This window comes from Populus trichocarpa, chromosome 2, assembly GCF_000002775.5.
Source record: "Populus trichocarpa isolate Nisqually-1 chromosome 2, P.trichocarpa_v4.1, whole genome shotgun sequence".
NCBI lineage: Eukaryota > Viridiplantae > Streptophyta > Magnoliopsida > Malpighiales > Salicaceae > Populus > Populus trichocarpa.
Window position 1 is genome coordinate 785466 of NC_037286.2, and position 16176 is coordinate 801641.

General features: G+C 35.4%; 3 protein-coding genes across 3 annotated transcripts; 2 read left to right on the forward strand and 1 right to left on the reverse strand.

Annotated features, from left to right (window-relative positions):
- Nucleotides 1–286: 286 nt before the first annotated feature.
- Nucleotides 287–4063, forward strand: LOC7496879 (probable CoA ligase CCL5). The gene is made up of 5 exons (XM_052450239.1): nt 287–1559; nt 3167–3312; nt 3415–3482; nt 3564–3666; nt 3759–4063. The coding sequence occupies exons 1-5, from the start codon at nt 326–328 to the stop codon at nt 3870–3872; spliced, it is 1665 nt and encodes a 554-aa protein (XP_052306199.1). The 5' UTR covers nt 287–325; the 3' UTR covers nt 3873–4063.
- A 4751-nt stretch (nt 4064–8814) lies between these two features.
- On the forward strand, nt 8815–11342 carry LOC7474585 (lysine histidine transporter-like 8). The gene is made up of 5 exons (XM_002300627.4): nt 8815–9344; nt 9495–9628; nt 9845–10272; nt 10375–10506; nt 10625–11342. Exons 1-5 carry the CDS (start codon nt 8944–8946, stop codon nt 11108–11110), a joined length of 1581 nt encoding a protein of 526 aa, XP_002300663.4. The 5' UTR covers nt 8815–8943; the 3' UTR covers nt 11111–11342.
- Nucleotides 11343–11432: 90 nt separating this feature from the next.
- Nucleotides 11433–14387, reverse strand: LOC18096078 (uncharacterized). The gene is made up of 2 exons (XM_006386087.3): nt 14109–14387; nt 11433–12084 (listed from the first exon to the last, which is right to left on the reverse strand). Exons 1-2 carry the CDS (start codon nt 14219–14221, stop codon nt 11877–11879), a joined length of 321 nt encoding a protein of 106 aa, XP_006386149.2. The 5' UTR covers nt 14222–14387; the 3' UTR covers nt 11433–11876.
- Between the last annotated feature and the right edge of the window lie 1789 nt (nt 14388–16176).

Below are 16176 nucleotides of genomic sequence, written 5' to 3' on the forward strand. Positions count from 1 at the left end.
GTATATACAAATTTGTTTTGAAGTGTTTTCATCAATTTCTATTTTTTCTAATTTATTTTTTTACTTCTTAAAAAACAAGTGGATAAAATGGGAAAATTTATCACGAAATAAGGTTTTTTTCTTCAAAAGAAAATTACTAAATCAATTATAATCAATATCAACTAAGGATATTTACTTAACTATTTCTGATACTATAAAGATAATAATTTTTGTTAAACTTCAAGGACCAAGTTTATAATCAACCGGCTAAAAATGTGGTCCATCGACATGTCCATAAATACTGCCAGCCCTGTTTCTTCCGAGCAAGACGAAGAACTTAGCAGCCATGGCAGACAGCAGCAGCAGCCTCACAGTCCACCCAGGAAGCGGCTTTTGCAAATTAAACTCTGTTTTCTACAGCAAACGCAAGCCTATCCCACTCCCACAAACTGACTTCCTAGACACCACCACCTTCATCTTCTCCCGTCCTCACCACGGCAAAACAGCCTTCATCGACGCAGCAACCGGCCGCCACCTCTCCTTCAAAGACCTATGGAGAGCAGTAGATTCCGTTGCCACGTGTCTCCACGACATGGGAATCCGCAAGGGTCAAGTGATCCTCTTACTTTCTCCAAACTCCATTTTCTTCCCCATCGTTTGCCTCTCCGTCATGTGGTTAGGCGCCATAATTACCACCACTAACCCTCTCAACACTCCTCGTGAAATCGCTAAACAAATCGCCAACTCGAAACCTTCACTTGCTTTCACTACTCCCGAACTCGTTTCCAAACTCACCGAGTCAAGCTCAAACCTACCCATCGTCCTCATAGACGACGAAACAGGTACCTCCATAAAGACAAAAGCCAACATTTTGACAACATTAAGCGAGATGGTAAAAAGGGAACCGAGGGAGAGCCGAGTTAGAGAGCGAGTTAACCAGGACGACACAGCTACGCTTCTCTACTCTTCAGGCACAACTGGAGAAAGCAAAGGTGTGGTGTCCTCACACAAGAACTTAATCGCGATGGTACAAACAATTGTTGAACGGTTCAGATTAAACGAAGGAAGACACACATTTGTTTGTACGGTCCCGATGTTTCACATCTACGGTTTAGCAGCGTTTGCCACAGGAATTCTGGCATCAGGATCAACGATCATCGTTCTCTCGAAATTCGAAATGGGAGAGATGTTATCAACAATTGAAAAATACCGGGCCACTTATTTACCACTCGTGCCGCCGATTCTTGTAGCGATGATTAATGGGGCTGATCAGATAAGGACGAAGTATGATTTGAGCTCGTTGCAATCGGTTTTATCTGGTGGGGCTCCATTGAGTAAGGAAGTGATTGAAGGTTTTTCGAATAAGTATCCAGGGGTCACGATTTTGCAAGGTTATGGTCTGACTGAGTCGACGGCGATTGGTGCCTCGACGGATACGTTGGAGGAGAGTAGGAGGTATGGTACGGCAGGGCTTTTGTCGCCGAATACGGAGGCTAAGATTGTGGACCCGGAGAGGGGTAAAGCTTTGCCGGTGAACCAGACCGGTGAACTTTGGCTTCGAGCTCCTTCTGTCATGAAAGGTACGCTGCATGTTACTTTCTTTCCTTTTCGCGGTTCTATGGTCGTTTTTTGTTGTGCTGGAATATTATAATTGACCGCTGCTCAAATAATTATTTAATTCTAATTCTAATTCTAGAAAAATTATTTTAATTTTTTTTTTTTTTTTAAATAAGTTATGATATATGCATAAACTGTTTTCGAATATACTTCTTAACATCTAATTAAAGAAAAACAATATTATTATTGCATGTTTATTAAATCATTAATGTCTTGCCGGGACAGAACTAGAACTGATCTGCCTGGAAATGAAATGATCTTTACATTTTTAGACACAGATGAACATTTTGTTCAATTTCGGAACACAACCCCTTTAAGTTTTGTTGGGCCACAAGATTAGATTTAACTCCAAAATCCAAATACTGTGCTGGGTTATTTACATGGAGAACCCAAACATTTTTCCAAGGGAATAAATAATAAAGGAAGAGGGTGGATGGGTCTGGATCATGCTTCCATCTTACTAGATTTTTAATAGTTTTTGTTTTTTAAATTATTTTTTATTTGAAAAAAAATCAAATTATTATTTTAGATGTTTTTTTTATGTGGTAAGTTTAAAAATAAAAAAAATCTAAAAAAAATCATTTTAATACAAGAAAAAATATATGTTAACTATATATACTTGTTCTATAAGAGAAAGATAGATGCAAGAAGGGGAAAAAATCACATCCAAATCTATCAAAAATAATAAAAATATTTTTATCTATTAAAAAATAATTAATTTCTTATAATTTCCAATCCTCTTTGTTCTCTCCTATTTGTGTAAAGCTCTCTCCTGTTAAATCTGTTCAATCAATATCGGTAGTTACAGCCTAATCACCATAAAATTTCTCATTTGAGAGAACCTCAAAAAAATTTTCTCACTTCTTAACTGAGTATCTTGAAGTCTGTTTGCTGCTAAGTGAAGATTATGGATGATCTAATAAGACTTTCTAAATTTTAGATTATGAATGGTACAGGACTTGCACAAAGTTAGGGTAGTGGACCAATGGGATGGATATTTACGATTCGAACAAATCCTAGCATCTTGGGGGTGAAGGGAGCCATAGTTTATGGAGTTGGTATTTATGGTGTAGAAAGAAGTTGGTTCGCTAGTCCTCTTCATGCTATTAGCACCGTTGGTGTTGAAGAAACAAAATTAAGTAGTGGTGAAGGAAACAAGTATTCATGTTCTGCACTTGGAGATAATGTTCTTGATGATGTTGATTACTTGATACCCTTTATATCGAAAGGACAGGGAAAGTTGTGGTTATTTGTGGTCTGCTCCACCTTTGCCCTACCAGCTTCTTAATTTCTTATCTCTTAGTTGCCTTATGGCGAATCATCCCTCTTTTTAAAGCTTGTGTGGACCTAAAAGCTGATGTACCACTTCAAAATCCATCGTTTCGTAAATGCCTGTTGTTAGACAGTGATATATTCTATGATTCAAAGCTTTTTCCGTGTTGCTCTTCAAGCTCAATTTCCAATGTTTACGTGCTAATTTCTATGTTGATTTTGAATAGATTTCAGATGTCTTGCATGTTTTCCTTGTAACTTGTTTGAATGACACTTGTTGATGGGGGCTGTTTTTCAGGTTACTTTAGAAATGCTGAAGCTACATCATCAACTATTGATTCAGAGGGATGGTTAAGAACAGGGGATCTCTGCTACATTGACGATGATGGCTTCATTTTTGTGGTTGATCGGTTGAAGGAGTTGATTAAATACAAGGGATATCAGGTTAGTAGAAGATTCAATTTATCATTTCTTTAGCTTTGGTCTCTTTCTGGTTTCAAAACTTTGACTTAATGGGCATGCTCTAATGGTCTTGTCCGGCGACAGGTCCCTCCGGCGGAACTAGAGGCCTTGTTACTCGCTCATCCAGAGATTTCTGATGCTGCTGTAATACCGTAAGTATTTCTTATCTCTTGGTACAAATGAACTTGGGAATTCAATCTAACCTTGTATTATGTGCTGTAATATTATGGCAGATTTCCTGACAAGGATGCGGGGCAGTTCCCCATGGCTTATGTGGTAAGAAAAGCCGGGAGCAATTTATCTGAGAAAGCTGTCGAGGATTTCATAGCAGGACAGGTGTGTTGTGTTTTCTAACTGATTATTTTTATCAAATGATTTTGCACAAATCAGCTCCTTCTGTTCTCAAATCACGAAGCTGCTATTTCCAGGTGGCTCCATACAAAAGAATTCGGAGAGTTGCATTTATTGCTGCAATACCCAAGAATCCGTCTGGAAAGATTCTCCGAAAGGATCTTATCAAGCTCGCAACCTCCAAGCTATGAATGCTTCAGGCTGATGCAAGATCAGAATAAGTAGAGCAGGCGTACATGGTCATCTACAATGTTCATGTTTATATAGCTCTAATAAAACTTCTCGATAATTTATTTTATTAAGAATTATGATCCATTCTGTTTTTCTTGTTTTGATGACGCAACATTACAGTGCGTATAAATACTAGGGTTCTCAATTTTAAGATTACAGCCTTAAACAGTAAAGAAATAGGCAAAGAAAACTATGATTCTTTCTATAAAAAAAATGTAATTCAGTAATCTGAATAAAAAATAACACATCAGATTTTTATTTTTATTTTGAGAAAACTATATCGTGGCTTAAGATTTAAAGCTGCTGAAGGGTCTTGCACGAGAACTACAAAGCGAAGAAAGACAAAATTAGAAAGGACTTTAAAACCAGAACATGGCCACCTTCTCTGAAATTTTGCTGCAGTCTCGAGTCACTTGCAGGAGAACTCCTGGAAACTTCGAAAAGGCCCTCCATCTCAGAATTTTAGGCTCCTGAAAGAGACAAGGAATTTTAGGCTCGTCAGGAATTTACCTGGGTCGATATCAAACAGCCAAAATAGTAATCCCCCGAGGCCAAAAACCGTCAGCTTGCAGAGCAAAAGGCAACAGGAAGGCAGCCACCATATTTGAGTTTGCACGTGTAGCAAAGAAACTGTGATACTCAAGAAAGACGCCTCGCTAAGAAGAACTTCTAGTCATCTTCTTCACCTTTTTTAACCTCATGTAAGACAGCTTCGTCATCAATACATTGACTTCTTTTTCAGCTTCAATGTCCCCATTTTCTCTAACCAAAAAGAATTCGCATCACATAGCACAAAATTAACAAGGAATTTGTAACTTGTGACATGTTACTTTTAATATGTACATATAAGTAACGTGTAACACGTTGCTTTTAGAGTTGATACATTGCATCTTAATTTGGTGATAGATTATCATAGACTTTATTTGTTTTTATATTTTAAAAGTATTTTACGAAAAAAATTAAAATTTTAAATTTTTTTATTTTATTTTATTTTAAATTAATATTTTTTTGTGTTTTCATTATATCATTTTGATATACTGATAAAAAATAAAAATAAAAAAAAATATTATTTTGATGTATTTTCAAATAAAAAATACTTTAAAAAACAACTATAACAACATTTCCAAACATCCCTATGAATCCCTATCTATGAAGGCTAAGAATTCGTTTATTAATTACGGTGGTTCAAGCAAAAAAAAACATAAAAAATAATGCTTTCTAGCTTGAAATGCAAACAAATATGTAGACAAACAGGTACTAAACAGGTCTGATGTTCTTTGATCTTGAAAATAATCATGCCCGTTATTTTTTAAAAGTATAATTCATAGTTAACTAGGAAACTCATATCCTCAGTAAAAAAAATCATAAAAACTGCATAAACATGCGAATAAAATTATTGGTAGGGCACTCGTATCCTCATCAACCACTAGTTGAATTCTAAAATCTTGGGATCTTGAAGTTAAATTGGTTTGGAGACCAACCAAAAGTGATTTTTTATGTATTCCCATTAAACATTATACTTAATATACTAAAAGATATGAGGTTTTTTCTAAATGTTTCAATATTATTTATATAAACAGCAAGGCATCTCCCTGAATCTTTGAGGTATATATATCTCAATTCTTCTTCTTCTTTTTATCTTTTTGGACTCTCATTTCCAGATTTTCTAGGAACAATCAAGTCCACCTCCGCTCCAGGCAAAAAAAAGAAAGAAGAAAAACCTCTCCTCTAAAAATATGCCAAGATTTTCCAATCCCAAAACATAAACAAAAAAAAAAAAGTCGTTTTTCATCTATTTACTTTATTAAATTTCAAGATCATTAACATACTCTTTCTCAGATAAAAAATAAAATAAAAATAAAAATATAAGCTTCTCAACTGTTGAAACACGGTAATTATACTAGTGTCTTGTTATTTTCAACGGGTTGTTAATGAATTTGATGGAGATTTAACAAATGGCCAACGACCCATCAACTACTTTCTATGAGTAATTCTCTACCCTAACTTGCAAACACTCAGGTGATTCTAGAAGGTGAGGTTTGTTTAATGTTTTTGGTGGTGATATGATGATAAAGAGAGTCTTCCCTGTTCTCTCTCACTTGCAGGCTTTCCTTTCTCAAAAGTAGCTTTGAAAAAAAGTTCCCTTTCTTTTCTTCAAATGTCTTTTCGATTGGATCTCAATCCCGATTCTTCGAGATAAAAACTCATTTTAAAATTATAATAAAAATATATTCAATTTATACTTATACTTATATCTTTATTATATATGTTTTTTCAGCCCTAAAACAATAATCAAATGTTGTCTTAAATGAAAATCGATAAAATAAGTTCTTTTGCGGGGATTATCTCCCTTGATTGTTAAGTGATTGGTGAGTTGCCAGCATTGGTTTGCTCTTAGCTACAGTAAAGAACTCTCCCGTGCTTAGTTATATTTTATCTTAATGCTATTAAGCAGACGTGCAAATTAATTCAAGTTGAGTTCTCCATGGAAACTTGTCTGCTTTCTCTCATTTTCTTTCCAATTTTCTCACACAACAAACGGTCAAATTCCAGCCGGGTTGAAGATCACCCTCTAGGATTCTAATATATATTTTCCATTTAATTATAATTAGCTAATGAGTGGCTAAATGGCAATGACGAGGATCTCCATGCAACAGGGATAGCTTTTTTTATTATTATTAAGATGAATAATATTTTCAGGATAACTTTCGCGCGTGTTAATCGGAACTAAATTTCTTTTTCAAACAATTATCAAAAAGATTTAATTAATTATTTCTAGTACTAATTTTAAAAATTTGAATTGAAAATGCTTTTCAATATTATTGCTTAAACTAAGATTGCACGCTAATCGAGATTCTTTTTCGAATATTTTAAGAATTCATCTTTTTAATCAGTTTAATATATCTAAGTGGAAGGATAATTAAAAAGAATCATGAATATACAGTTTGTTCCAGCACGATCTGCCCTGTTAAAAGAAGAGAATGTGATAATTAACATAAGAGGATTCAACATGCATGGGCCTCCTGAGTGGCCACCTCGCGAAAGAGGAAGAAGCTTCACGTGAACATGCATGTTCTTAAACTATCCCAGCAGACAATATAGAAATATTATTGCAGCAGAAAAACTTTGAACAGAAGAAGGAAGGTTATAGAAGAAAAGAAAGCCTGTGAGACTTTATGTATAGTGCGAGATGATGTTGCCGAGGTGAGCTCAGCTGCCTCTGACTTGAAATCGTCATCTCCGTGACGACTTCCGTGTAGATAATTACTATAGTGGTATCCAAGATAATTCTGCATTAATAATGGAAGGGAATATTTGCCTAGAACCACATGAAAATTAAAGGAAATATTAAGATTTTATCATTCTCCAGGCAAAACCAATGAAATATCGTTGTCTTATAATTACGTTTTATCTTCTAATGATCTAGAAATTAAATTGCTTTTAATTTTTCTACTTTTCTAGTTTCTTGCAAGAGAAATGAATAACAAATCAGTTAAGATTCTCACAAAGTTTCCTTCGATTTGATTAATTTCTGCCCAATCAAGCAACACATAGGCAGCTTTCATGCATGTTCAATATATATATATATATATATATATATATATATATATATATATATTTTTTTTTTTTTTTTTTTTTTTTTGCTAATCCTAGTACTGTAATCCGAGCTAGACCAAGTTAATTTTTAACAATAAATAAATAAAATCAAGCTCTTTTGTTATTTATCAAGATCGGAGTTTCTAAAAGAATATATACATATACATTAGCAAGTTTTCTCTTTCTATTTGAAAAGCTGCTTGAATACTAAGAATACTCAAGTTATGTCTTGGTTATCCTAAAAACAAAACCTAGATATATATATCGTCGGTGATTTTTTCACAGGCGACAACCCTTTTAAGTCTTTTCTTTTTCATGTTTATTTTTAATAAATTGAGATATAATTCGATGTGATTTTGGATATGATTTTATTGTCGGTAATTCTTCTATCTCTTCTTTATTGAGTTTTATCTCTCGATCGCTTGTCATGTGATATTTTATCTCCTTCGAATGAAAAATTTGATATTACATCTTCTGATTTGAAAGTGATTGACACTATCTAGCAATCATGATGGGATGAAATCTTTCATCGGGTGAAGTCTATAGCATGGCCATTTCTCCATTGATTAATTAATGATGACTTGAGATTTCTATGCGTGCATGAGCTGCAACTTGATAAGAAAATCAAGAGAATCCGATTTTATATTCACAGACAAAATTAGTGGTGGCATGAAAGATTACTTTTTTAAATTAGAAGTTTTAATTTTCATAGACACCGGTCTTTTGAAAATAGCAATGTGCTCTGCGCTATTTTATGTTTAATAATATAATTGTATTTCATGATTAAAAAAAAAAGGGTTTCAACAAGATCAAGTTTATCGATAATTAATCAGGAGAATCGCGTGTGTCGTCTCTAAAACTGTATTCGCTGCCTGCAAATGGGGGTTGATCGACTGCTTCAAGCTTAAGTATTCTCTCTAATTATCTAAAGGAGGCCACTTCTGGCTCTTTTCTGGGTCATGCAATTAACAGTACTGCATAATGCATTACTAGAGTAGCTAGGCAATTTAAATCAACGCTTAAAGAGACGAGGCTTGAATTGTGGCTGCAGCATCAGCTAGCTTCAAAAGAGACAAGAGCTCCTAAAGCATTAGAACCTAAGTGGTTGCGCTATCTTTATCAGAGATAACAGCAGCCACACACTGGGGTCAGTCAAAATTCCAACTTTGAATATTGGCCCTTGTATGCATGTAAACTTTCATGAATCCTCACCTACCAAGCATGCACGTCAACGTCAACCTAAAAGCCTAAAAGCACTCCACAAAGTTGTATTGTATATAGTATGTTATCTCGGGACCCAATTTCCTCACTGATTGGCACGATATAAATCAATCGTTCACCTATGCAGATGCAACACAGCAATCACTGATCACTCTTAAGAAGAAGTGGGATTTGTTTGTGAGGGTTAATTAAGCTTGGTTTTTGCTAGCTGTGATGGAAGAGAAAAAGGAAATGAAATTCGTGAGACCTGAAAGTTTGAATGTTGGGGCAGAAATTCCTGCAATTTCTGCACCTCCATTTCAGCTCCACTGTCCTTCAATGACGAGGTCACCATTGCTAGACATAGCTCCCAAAACTCCCAAAACACCCAAAAGTCCCTTAGCTTCGCTTCTGATGAGTACTCCTATAGCCAGCCCCATGAAGAAGGCAATTGCAAGCATGCAATGTTACTTAGAAGAAGTTGGCCACTTCACTAAGCTTGATCCCCAGGATGCATGGCTTCCCATAACCGAGTCTAGAAATGGTAACGCATACTACTCGGCATTTCACACATTGAGCTCAGGAATTGGAGTTCAAGCCCTTCTTCTTCCACTTGCTTTCACCACTCTTAGCTGGTAATTGAGCATAATTAATCTCAACCCCTTCCAGTAAATCTTTCTTCACTTTTTATCAGCAAGAAAAACCTTATGATATATTCAGCGTGCAATTAGGCCTTTTCAAATGCAAATTTTTAGTTTGTTTTCTCCTTTTCAATTTGTCTGCAGGACTTGGGGAATTCTATGTCTATCTCTAGTGTTCATGTGGCAACTATACACTCTATGGCTACTGATTCAGCTACATGAATCCGAGTCCGGGATGCGTTATAGCCGATATCTCCGGCTATCAATGGCTGCCTTTGGTGAGCGCCATGCCTTTATCTTCTTCATGCCAATTATTAGCCGATTAAATCTCACATATGCCTTAATTACAAATTTCAACCTTATTAACTAGTGCCTAATCTATTCAGCTTGATTAAATTTTCTGATCATAAAGAACTTCTATGCTAGATAGAAGCATAGAACATTGGAAACGTGTGGATCTTCAGAAGATTAAAATATATGGTATATATTTTCAGGTGAAAAGCTGGGGAAGCTTCTTGCTCTCTTCCCAGTCATGTATCTATCAGGTGGAACCTGTGTGACCTTGATAATGATAGGTGGTGGAACCATGAAAATATTTTTCCAAATTGTCTGTGGAGATACATGCAGCATGAGGCCATTAACAACAATAGAGTGGTACTTCCTGTTCGTTTGTTTGGCAATTATTCTAGCTCAGCTCCCCAACTTAAATTCTATAGCTGGAGTTTCCCTGATTGGAGCAATCACAGCCATTAGCTACTGTACACTGATATGGGTAGTGTCCATTATTCAAGGTAGGCCTGAGGGTGTATCCTATGACCCTCCGGAGACAAAATCCGACATGGCTAGAATTTGTGACATTCTAAATGCACTTGGGATAATCGCCTTCGCTTTCAGAGGTCACAATCTTGTGCTCGAAATACAGGTAAGATGATCAGAAATCTCACATCGATTCATTTTTGCCTTTTCTTTTCATCTTGCACTAGATCTGATCATATGATTTGTTTGCTGATCACGAATGTTTTAGGGGACCATGCCTTCCAGTGCAAAGCAACCATCCCGTAAGCCAATGTGGAGAGGAGTAAAGTTGGCATATGTGATCATAGCGATGTGTTTGTTTCCTCTTGCAATAGGAGGCTATTGGGCCTATGGTAACTTGGTAAGCGCAAGTATTTAGGTCTAATTATGGTTGAAACTAAGGCCTCAACAACATGAGGACTGAATTTTCGCCTATCGTCTGAACTAATACCAAGTTGTATTCTACTTCTGATGGTCAGATGCCAAACGGAGGGATGCTCAATGCTCTACACAAATATCACGGACACAGCACCTCTAAGTTGCTACTAGGATTAACAAGCCTATTCGTTGTGCTTAACTGCCTCAGCTCATTTCAGATATATGCAATGCCAGTGTTCGACAATCTGGAGCTCAGATTCACCAGCAAAATGAAGAAACCATGTCCCTGGTGGTTGCGCATAGTGTTCAGGATCTTCTTTGGATGCTTGGCATTTTTTATATCAGTGGCACTTCCTTTCTTGATGAGTTTGGCAGGATTGATTGGAGGGGTTGCACTCCCAGTTACCTTAGCATATCCATGTTTCATGTGGATACTCATTAAAAAACCCACAAAATACAGTGCAATCTGGTGCCTGAATTGGATACTGGGAGTCTTGGGGATGGTGCTTAGCATGCTAGTTATAGCTGGAGCAATATGGACTATTGTGACCATGGGTATCGAAATTCACTTCTTCAAGCCCCAGTAAGCAGGGTCTTAACAATCATTCGATACTGCATCTCGAGCAGATCTAAAACTAAACCGTTGATCCGATCCCAGATGGATGAAATACCTTCAGGAGCGGCAAGCACAGCCACTGCTTGAAGAATCTCCCCACGCACCAACTTAATTTGTAGTTTCTAAATCTTTACCCTTGAATGTTGATATTGACCTGTATCATATCATATTGTTGATAAATATATAACCATTTTCAACAGTAAGTCCTTCGGCTCCAAATTCCAGAATAATCAACTCTGCCAAGGCTTGTGCACAGATTGTGCATGCAGAGAGTAAATGTTAAAGAAAAGGTCTCCGAAAATCTCTGCACCTACTCATGCCTTTACATTAGTGATGTATACCAACAAAAATAAAAATCGTGTCCGATACATATTACAAACATTTGTCTCGTAAATCAAGCCTAGCTAGAGTCTGTTAAGGCCGCGATCCATGCTACAAGCATGTAGCAAGAAACAATACCTTTAAAACCAGCATCCACCCAACCCACATTCGATGACTGTCACGGCAGTGGATGAAAACATCTCAATCTTCCATCCCGAGTGATGAGAAATCTCCAATTCAATCAGCACGTATTTTAATGATCACCTCAATCATATTCCTTGATCAACTTGCTTTAGTATACAATTACAGATTGCAATAAACCAAGGAAAAAGGGGCCCAACGCAAAAGTCAGAAATTATATCAATCTACTCAACAAAGTTGTGTTGGTATAGGAAAAGGTTCACTACTTGTAAAGTTTACATAGATAAAGGAAGAAGCATCCTTCGCTTCTTTTTCCTAGCCAATCGAACTTGCTTTGTAACTTTCATGCATAAAAGCAATAGCATAGTGATGCATACTAAGATAAATGCAAGTCGCATATGCCTAAAATATAAAGAAACTGCAGAGAAAACCAAGAATGCAATGACAACGAGTTCCCATATTACAAACACCACAACGTCCACCCTGCAAGAACACACAGGACAAAGAGGGGAAACAAAGTCAGGATCGATGTCATCTTAGATGAGTTATGTATTGGCATTCTCAAAAAAATGATAATCAAGCAGAAGAAACATTCACTTTTCAAAAGTAATTTTTTTATACAATAGATTTCCATGAAATGACACCAGTAACATGAACTATCCAAGTCTCTGCTGGGCAGGAAAATAAATCCACTCTCTCTTTCATTTAGCCCTGCAATAACTCTACTACTGCATACAAAAGTAAAATAACTGGATCACATTTACGAGACAAATGTTCCAAAAAATTATCAGTTGAATTATTATCTCTGACTTACACAAGTCAGAAGCAACTGAGTTAATCTAGTATCTAGACGAGTTTCTTTGAGTCAATCAGGAATCAGACTGCTTTCTCCTTTTCCAAATCTCCAGCAGGAAACTGTTTAAATCAAACAAACATGGCAAAACGGTATCCTATGTTAAAGGTCACCATAAACTACCTTTTCAATCCCCCAAGTCCCCTTCAACACTGAATCCTATCAAATTGAGTATCAATGATCAGCTACAGGCTGCATTCCACTATCTTCCATGCACAACAACACCTAAATCTAACTTTAGAGCCCAGCATGTCATCCCAGATCTCATGTGCATGAAACTGCAGTCAAATGTCAAAAGTACCCTAGCAACAAACAACATATTTCATAAGAAAATGAACCATATTCTGTATTTTCTCACTTATTTAAACCTTTATAAATTATTCCTCTGCTCACTAGATGTTCTAATTCAAACTTTATTTTTCTTGTCCTTTGTGGACATCCATGTTCTTAGTGGATTAACATCAGTGTTGTCTACAAGAAAATAGCTAGGATATCATCTTGAAAGCATTTTATGTTCTCACCTTTTTGCATCTCTGCTATGCGGATGGGAAGCAGCGCAATTGGAAAAGATATCTTAGATGATTGTAACTTTTATGACCTTAAGATAAGACCTTATCCTCTTGAATGGGACCATCCAGGGAAATTAATCCCTACCAAGCCTAATAAAGTGGAATGACATGAAACACCACCAAAAATATTTTTTATCATAACAGATACATTCCACACCCATTCAGAGTATGAATTTTTTACCATAAAAGAGGATCTACTCGTAAATGCTACTCCAACCATAAGGATCAATCGGATTTCACACATCTAAACAAGCTCTTAACGTGTGGTAATTGGCTTGCTTGTGATTGAAACTATCCAGTAACCAGTAAAAGGTGTTTCTTGTTCCACAAGTGATACAGCACCAGTGCTTGAAAAACACCTTGTCCATAAAACTTTAAATACCTTCTAGCAAAATGTTATCATCAATTCCTCAAGAGTTCCAAGTGTTCAATCTTCTGCACATTTTGCTTAAACAGCCATAGTGAGTTTGTTGACGTAATTAAGGCTTGAACCTACCACAACTACATTCACACCTCAGAGCTCAACCCACTTCACACAAAAAAGAGCCGATCATTTCCAAACCCCACCTTTCAGGAACCCATTTCGATATTGAAATCTAAACAACAAGTTTCCTTGTTTTTTAATCACCTCAAATTTTCTCATGCACACACAAGCAAGCATGCTCATCTAGTAATAAAATTCCTTAACATTCAAATTGAACTTAAAAGAGAAAAAATCCAACCTATTTCCACATTCAAGAATACCATAAAAAGCATGAAACGAGAAATTCATTTCCTTAACCTACTAAACCAAATCAAGAACCCAAAATACCGAGCCAGTTAACCAACCAATCTTCTAAAGCTTCAATTTTCAGCTTCTATGTTCAAAATCCCTTGCACAAAATCCACAATCCATCAAAAAGAATCCAAACCCAAAACATAATTTCTCTGCAATCATATCATTTTAAAAACGGAGATCTGACAGTCGAACCAATCAAAGCAGCAATCAAGAAATGTAAAACCTGAAGGAAATAAAGAAAAATATCTACAAAAAGAAAGAACCGAATCTGAAAAATTAAAAAAGGGAGTGGGTAAAGGTGCGTTACCTAGGAGAAGTGAAATTGGAAGTGGAAGAGAAGAAGGAGACAGAGGCCCAATCATGCTTAGATCGAATCTGATACTCTCTTAATTGGTCTGCCAAATTCGATCGCGTTATCATCTCTCTCTTGGCCTCTGTCTTCCGCTGTTTTAATTCCTCCTTTCTTGAGCTCCAGGAGGAGACAGCAATGGTGATTTTTACAGATCGAACGATGAACAGAAAGAGTTTCGGTCTGGCTTGGGTTCGTTGGCCTGGACCCTCGCCTCCCTCCTCGCTATAAAACTTTTCTCTTGTTTGGGCTCAAATGTGTTTAAATAGGCTTCAACTCGATGGGCTTGACCAGTGTGGCTTTAACTAAATTTGTCACTTTGTTTTGTTTTCTCTTTTCTTCCAGACATGGTTATTAAACCGGTCTGATTAATGGGTAAATTCGGTGATTCGTCAATCCATGACAGAATTAGGTTTTATTTTAAGTTGTTTTAAATATTAACATGATCAAATATGAGTGATTTCACATTTTAATCCTCAGTACTTTGATTTGAGTCAACAAAAACAATTAATTAACAACCACATTATGTATAAAGCTAAAATATATCATGTTTTCACTATGCATTATCTCATAATATCGTTGATTAAAATAGTTAATTTTTATAAATAAAAAATAATTTGATCTGTAAATTTTTTATATATAAATAAGCCTTTTTAAGTCAAAGTTTGCACCCAATTGAATATTTTTTTTTGGAGGAATGGTTGATTTAAAAGTCAAATGACCAAAATAAAAATAATGGGCAACAATAATGGTGACTTTAAATTTCATACGAAAAGTTTATTTTATTCTCCCATTTTTTTTCCGGTTATAGGTGATTGGTTCCTTTAGTTTTTAGGAATTTAATTTTGATATCAAAGTTCATTTTCCTTGGTTTTCAATTCTTTTTTGTTAGAGGAGAGAAAGATAAGCTTGCTGGATCTTGGCTTAAAAAGAAAAAATCATTGTTTATACCTATTTCGACCACCAAAATAGTTGAAGTTGATGTAAATGAGTTATATTTGGTAAGTAGAGTTTTATAGCGGTTGTTTTATGCCTTGATTTTGCCTAAAAAATAGATTTAAATCAAGAAAGAAAAAAATTATTTGATTTTATTTTGTGATTTAAGCCATTTTTTGGGTTTATTAGGTTGTTAAATTGGTTTCTACATGTTCTATGACTGGTTTTTTTTAGTGTTTTTTGCTTTAAATGTATTGAAAAATGAGTTTGGAAGATTAAAAACCCATAGCCTCAATTTTTTCGACCACTACAATGGTGATAAAAAACTGAGCTTGAAGATGAGGCATCATTACAACACCTCATCTTTGTATTTTCAAAGAAAGAAATAAAAAGGACGAACAACAGGTCGTCCACCCTTCAAATAAGAAAAAAAAAAACATGTTTAGGTGCGTAGGCCTAGGCTTAAAGACCCACATGTCTGGGTTATTCCTTTTAGAGCCCAGTGCGTTAGGTCATAGGCTAACATTGTTGGGCTTTTTTTGGCTTTTTTTTTAGATACAAAAAAAAAATAACCTGGTTAGTTTCATGATACAAATCATAAATTTGACAAGTTAAGCAACAATATCCAGTTTATTTTTATTTTTTTGCTTTTTTGTTTAATGCACTTTTAGCACCTTGATTTAAAAAATATATATAATTTCACCTTTTATCATCGATGATTTATTTTCTTGATTAACTTGAAATTAAAAAAAAAATATTTCACCCCTTGTTATCAACATTTTGCTTTTGTTATCTCAGTCTCACGAGTATATCATGTTTTTTTAATAAAAAAAATCATCATAAGATATCATATTCACTTTAATGTCATGTAAATCTATTAACTAGAAAAATAATACATGGAATAAAAAATTTATTGAATCCGATGACATTCATGACTTGCATTGAAAGTTTGGTTGATTAACTCAAATTCACTTGAGTTTTTTTTTTAATCAATTTTATCCTTTAATATTAAACTAATTCAAGGTTTAGGTTCTCGGTTTTTTTTTTTCAAGATTATACCTACAACTTTCACATGTCAACCTGGAATGAC

Excerpts from the sequence above, each read along its gene's own strand:
- LOC7496879 (XM_052450239.1), top strand. The coding sequence starts at position 326 with ATGGCAGACAGCAGCAGCAGCCTCACAGTCCACCCAGGAAGCGGCTTT. Across the intron at positions 3,483-3,563 it reads TCTGATGCTGCTGTAATACC|ATTTCCTGACAAGGATGCGG; the intron begins GTAAGTATTTCT and ends ATATTATGGCAG. Across the intron at positions 3,667-3,758 it reads AGGATTTCATAGCAGGACAG|GTGGCTCCATACAAAAGAAT; the intron begins GTGTGTTGTGTT and ends TGCTATTTCCAG.
- LOC18096078 (XM_006386087.3), bottom strand. The coding sequence starts at position 14,221 with ATGATAACGCGATCGAATTTGGCAGACCAATTAAGAGAGTATCAGATT. Across the intron at positions 12,085-14,108 it reads TCCAATTTCACTTCTCCTAG|GGTGGACGTTGTGGTGTTTG; the intron begins GTAACGCACCTT and ends GTGTTCTTGCAG.
- LOC7474585 (XM_002300627.4), top strand. The coding sequence starts at position 8,944 with ATGGAAGAGAAAAAGGAAATGAAATTCGTGAGACCTGAAAGTTTGAAT. Across the intron at positions 9,345-9,494 it reads GCTTTCACCACTCTTAGCTG|GACTTGGGGAATTCTATGTC; the intron begins GTAATTGAGCAT and ends ATTTGTCTGCAG. Across the intron at positions 10,507-10,624 it reads ATTGGGCCTATGGTAACTTG|ATGCCAAACGGAGGGATGCT; the intron begins GTAAGCGCAAGT and ends TCTGATGGTCAG.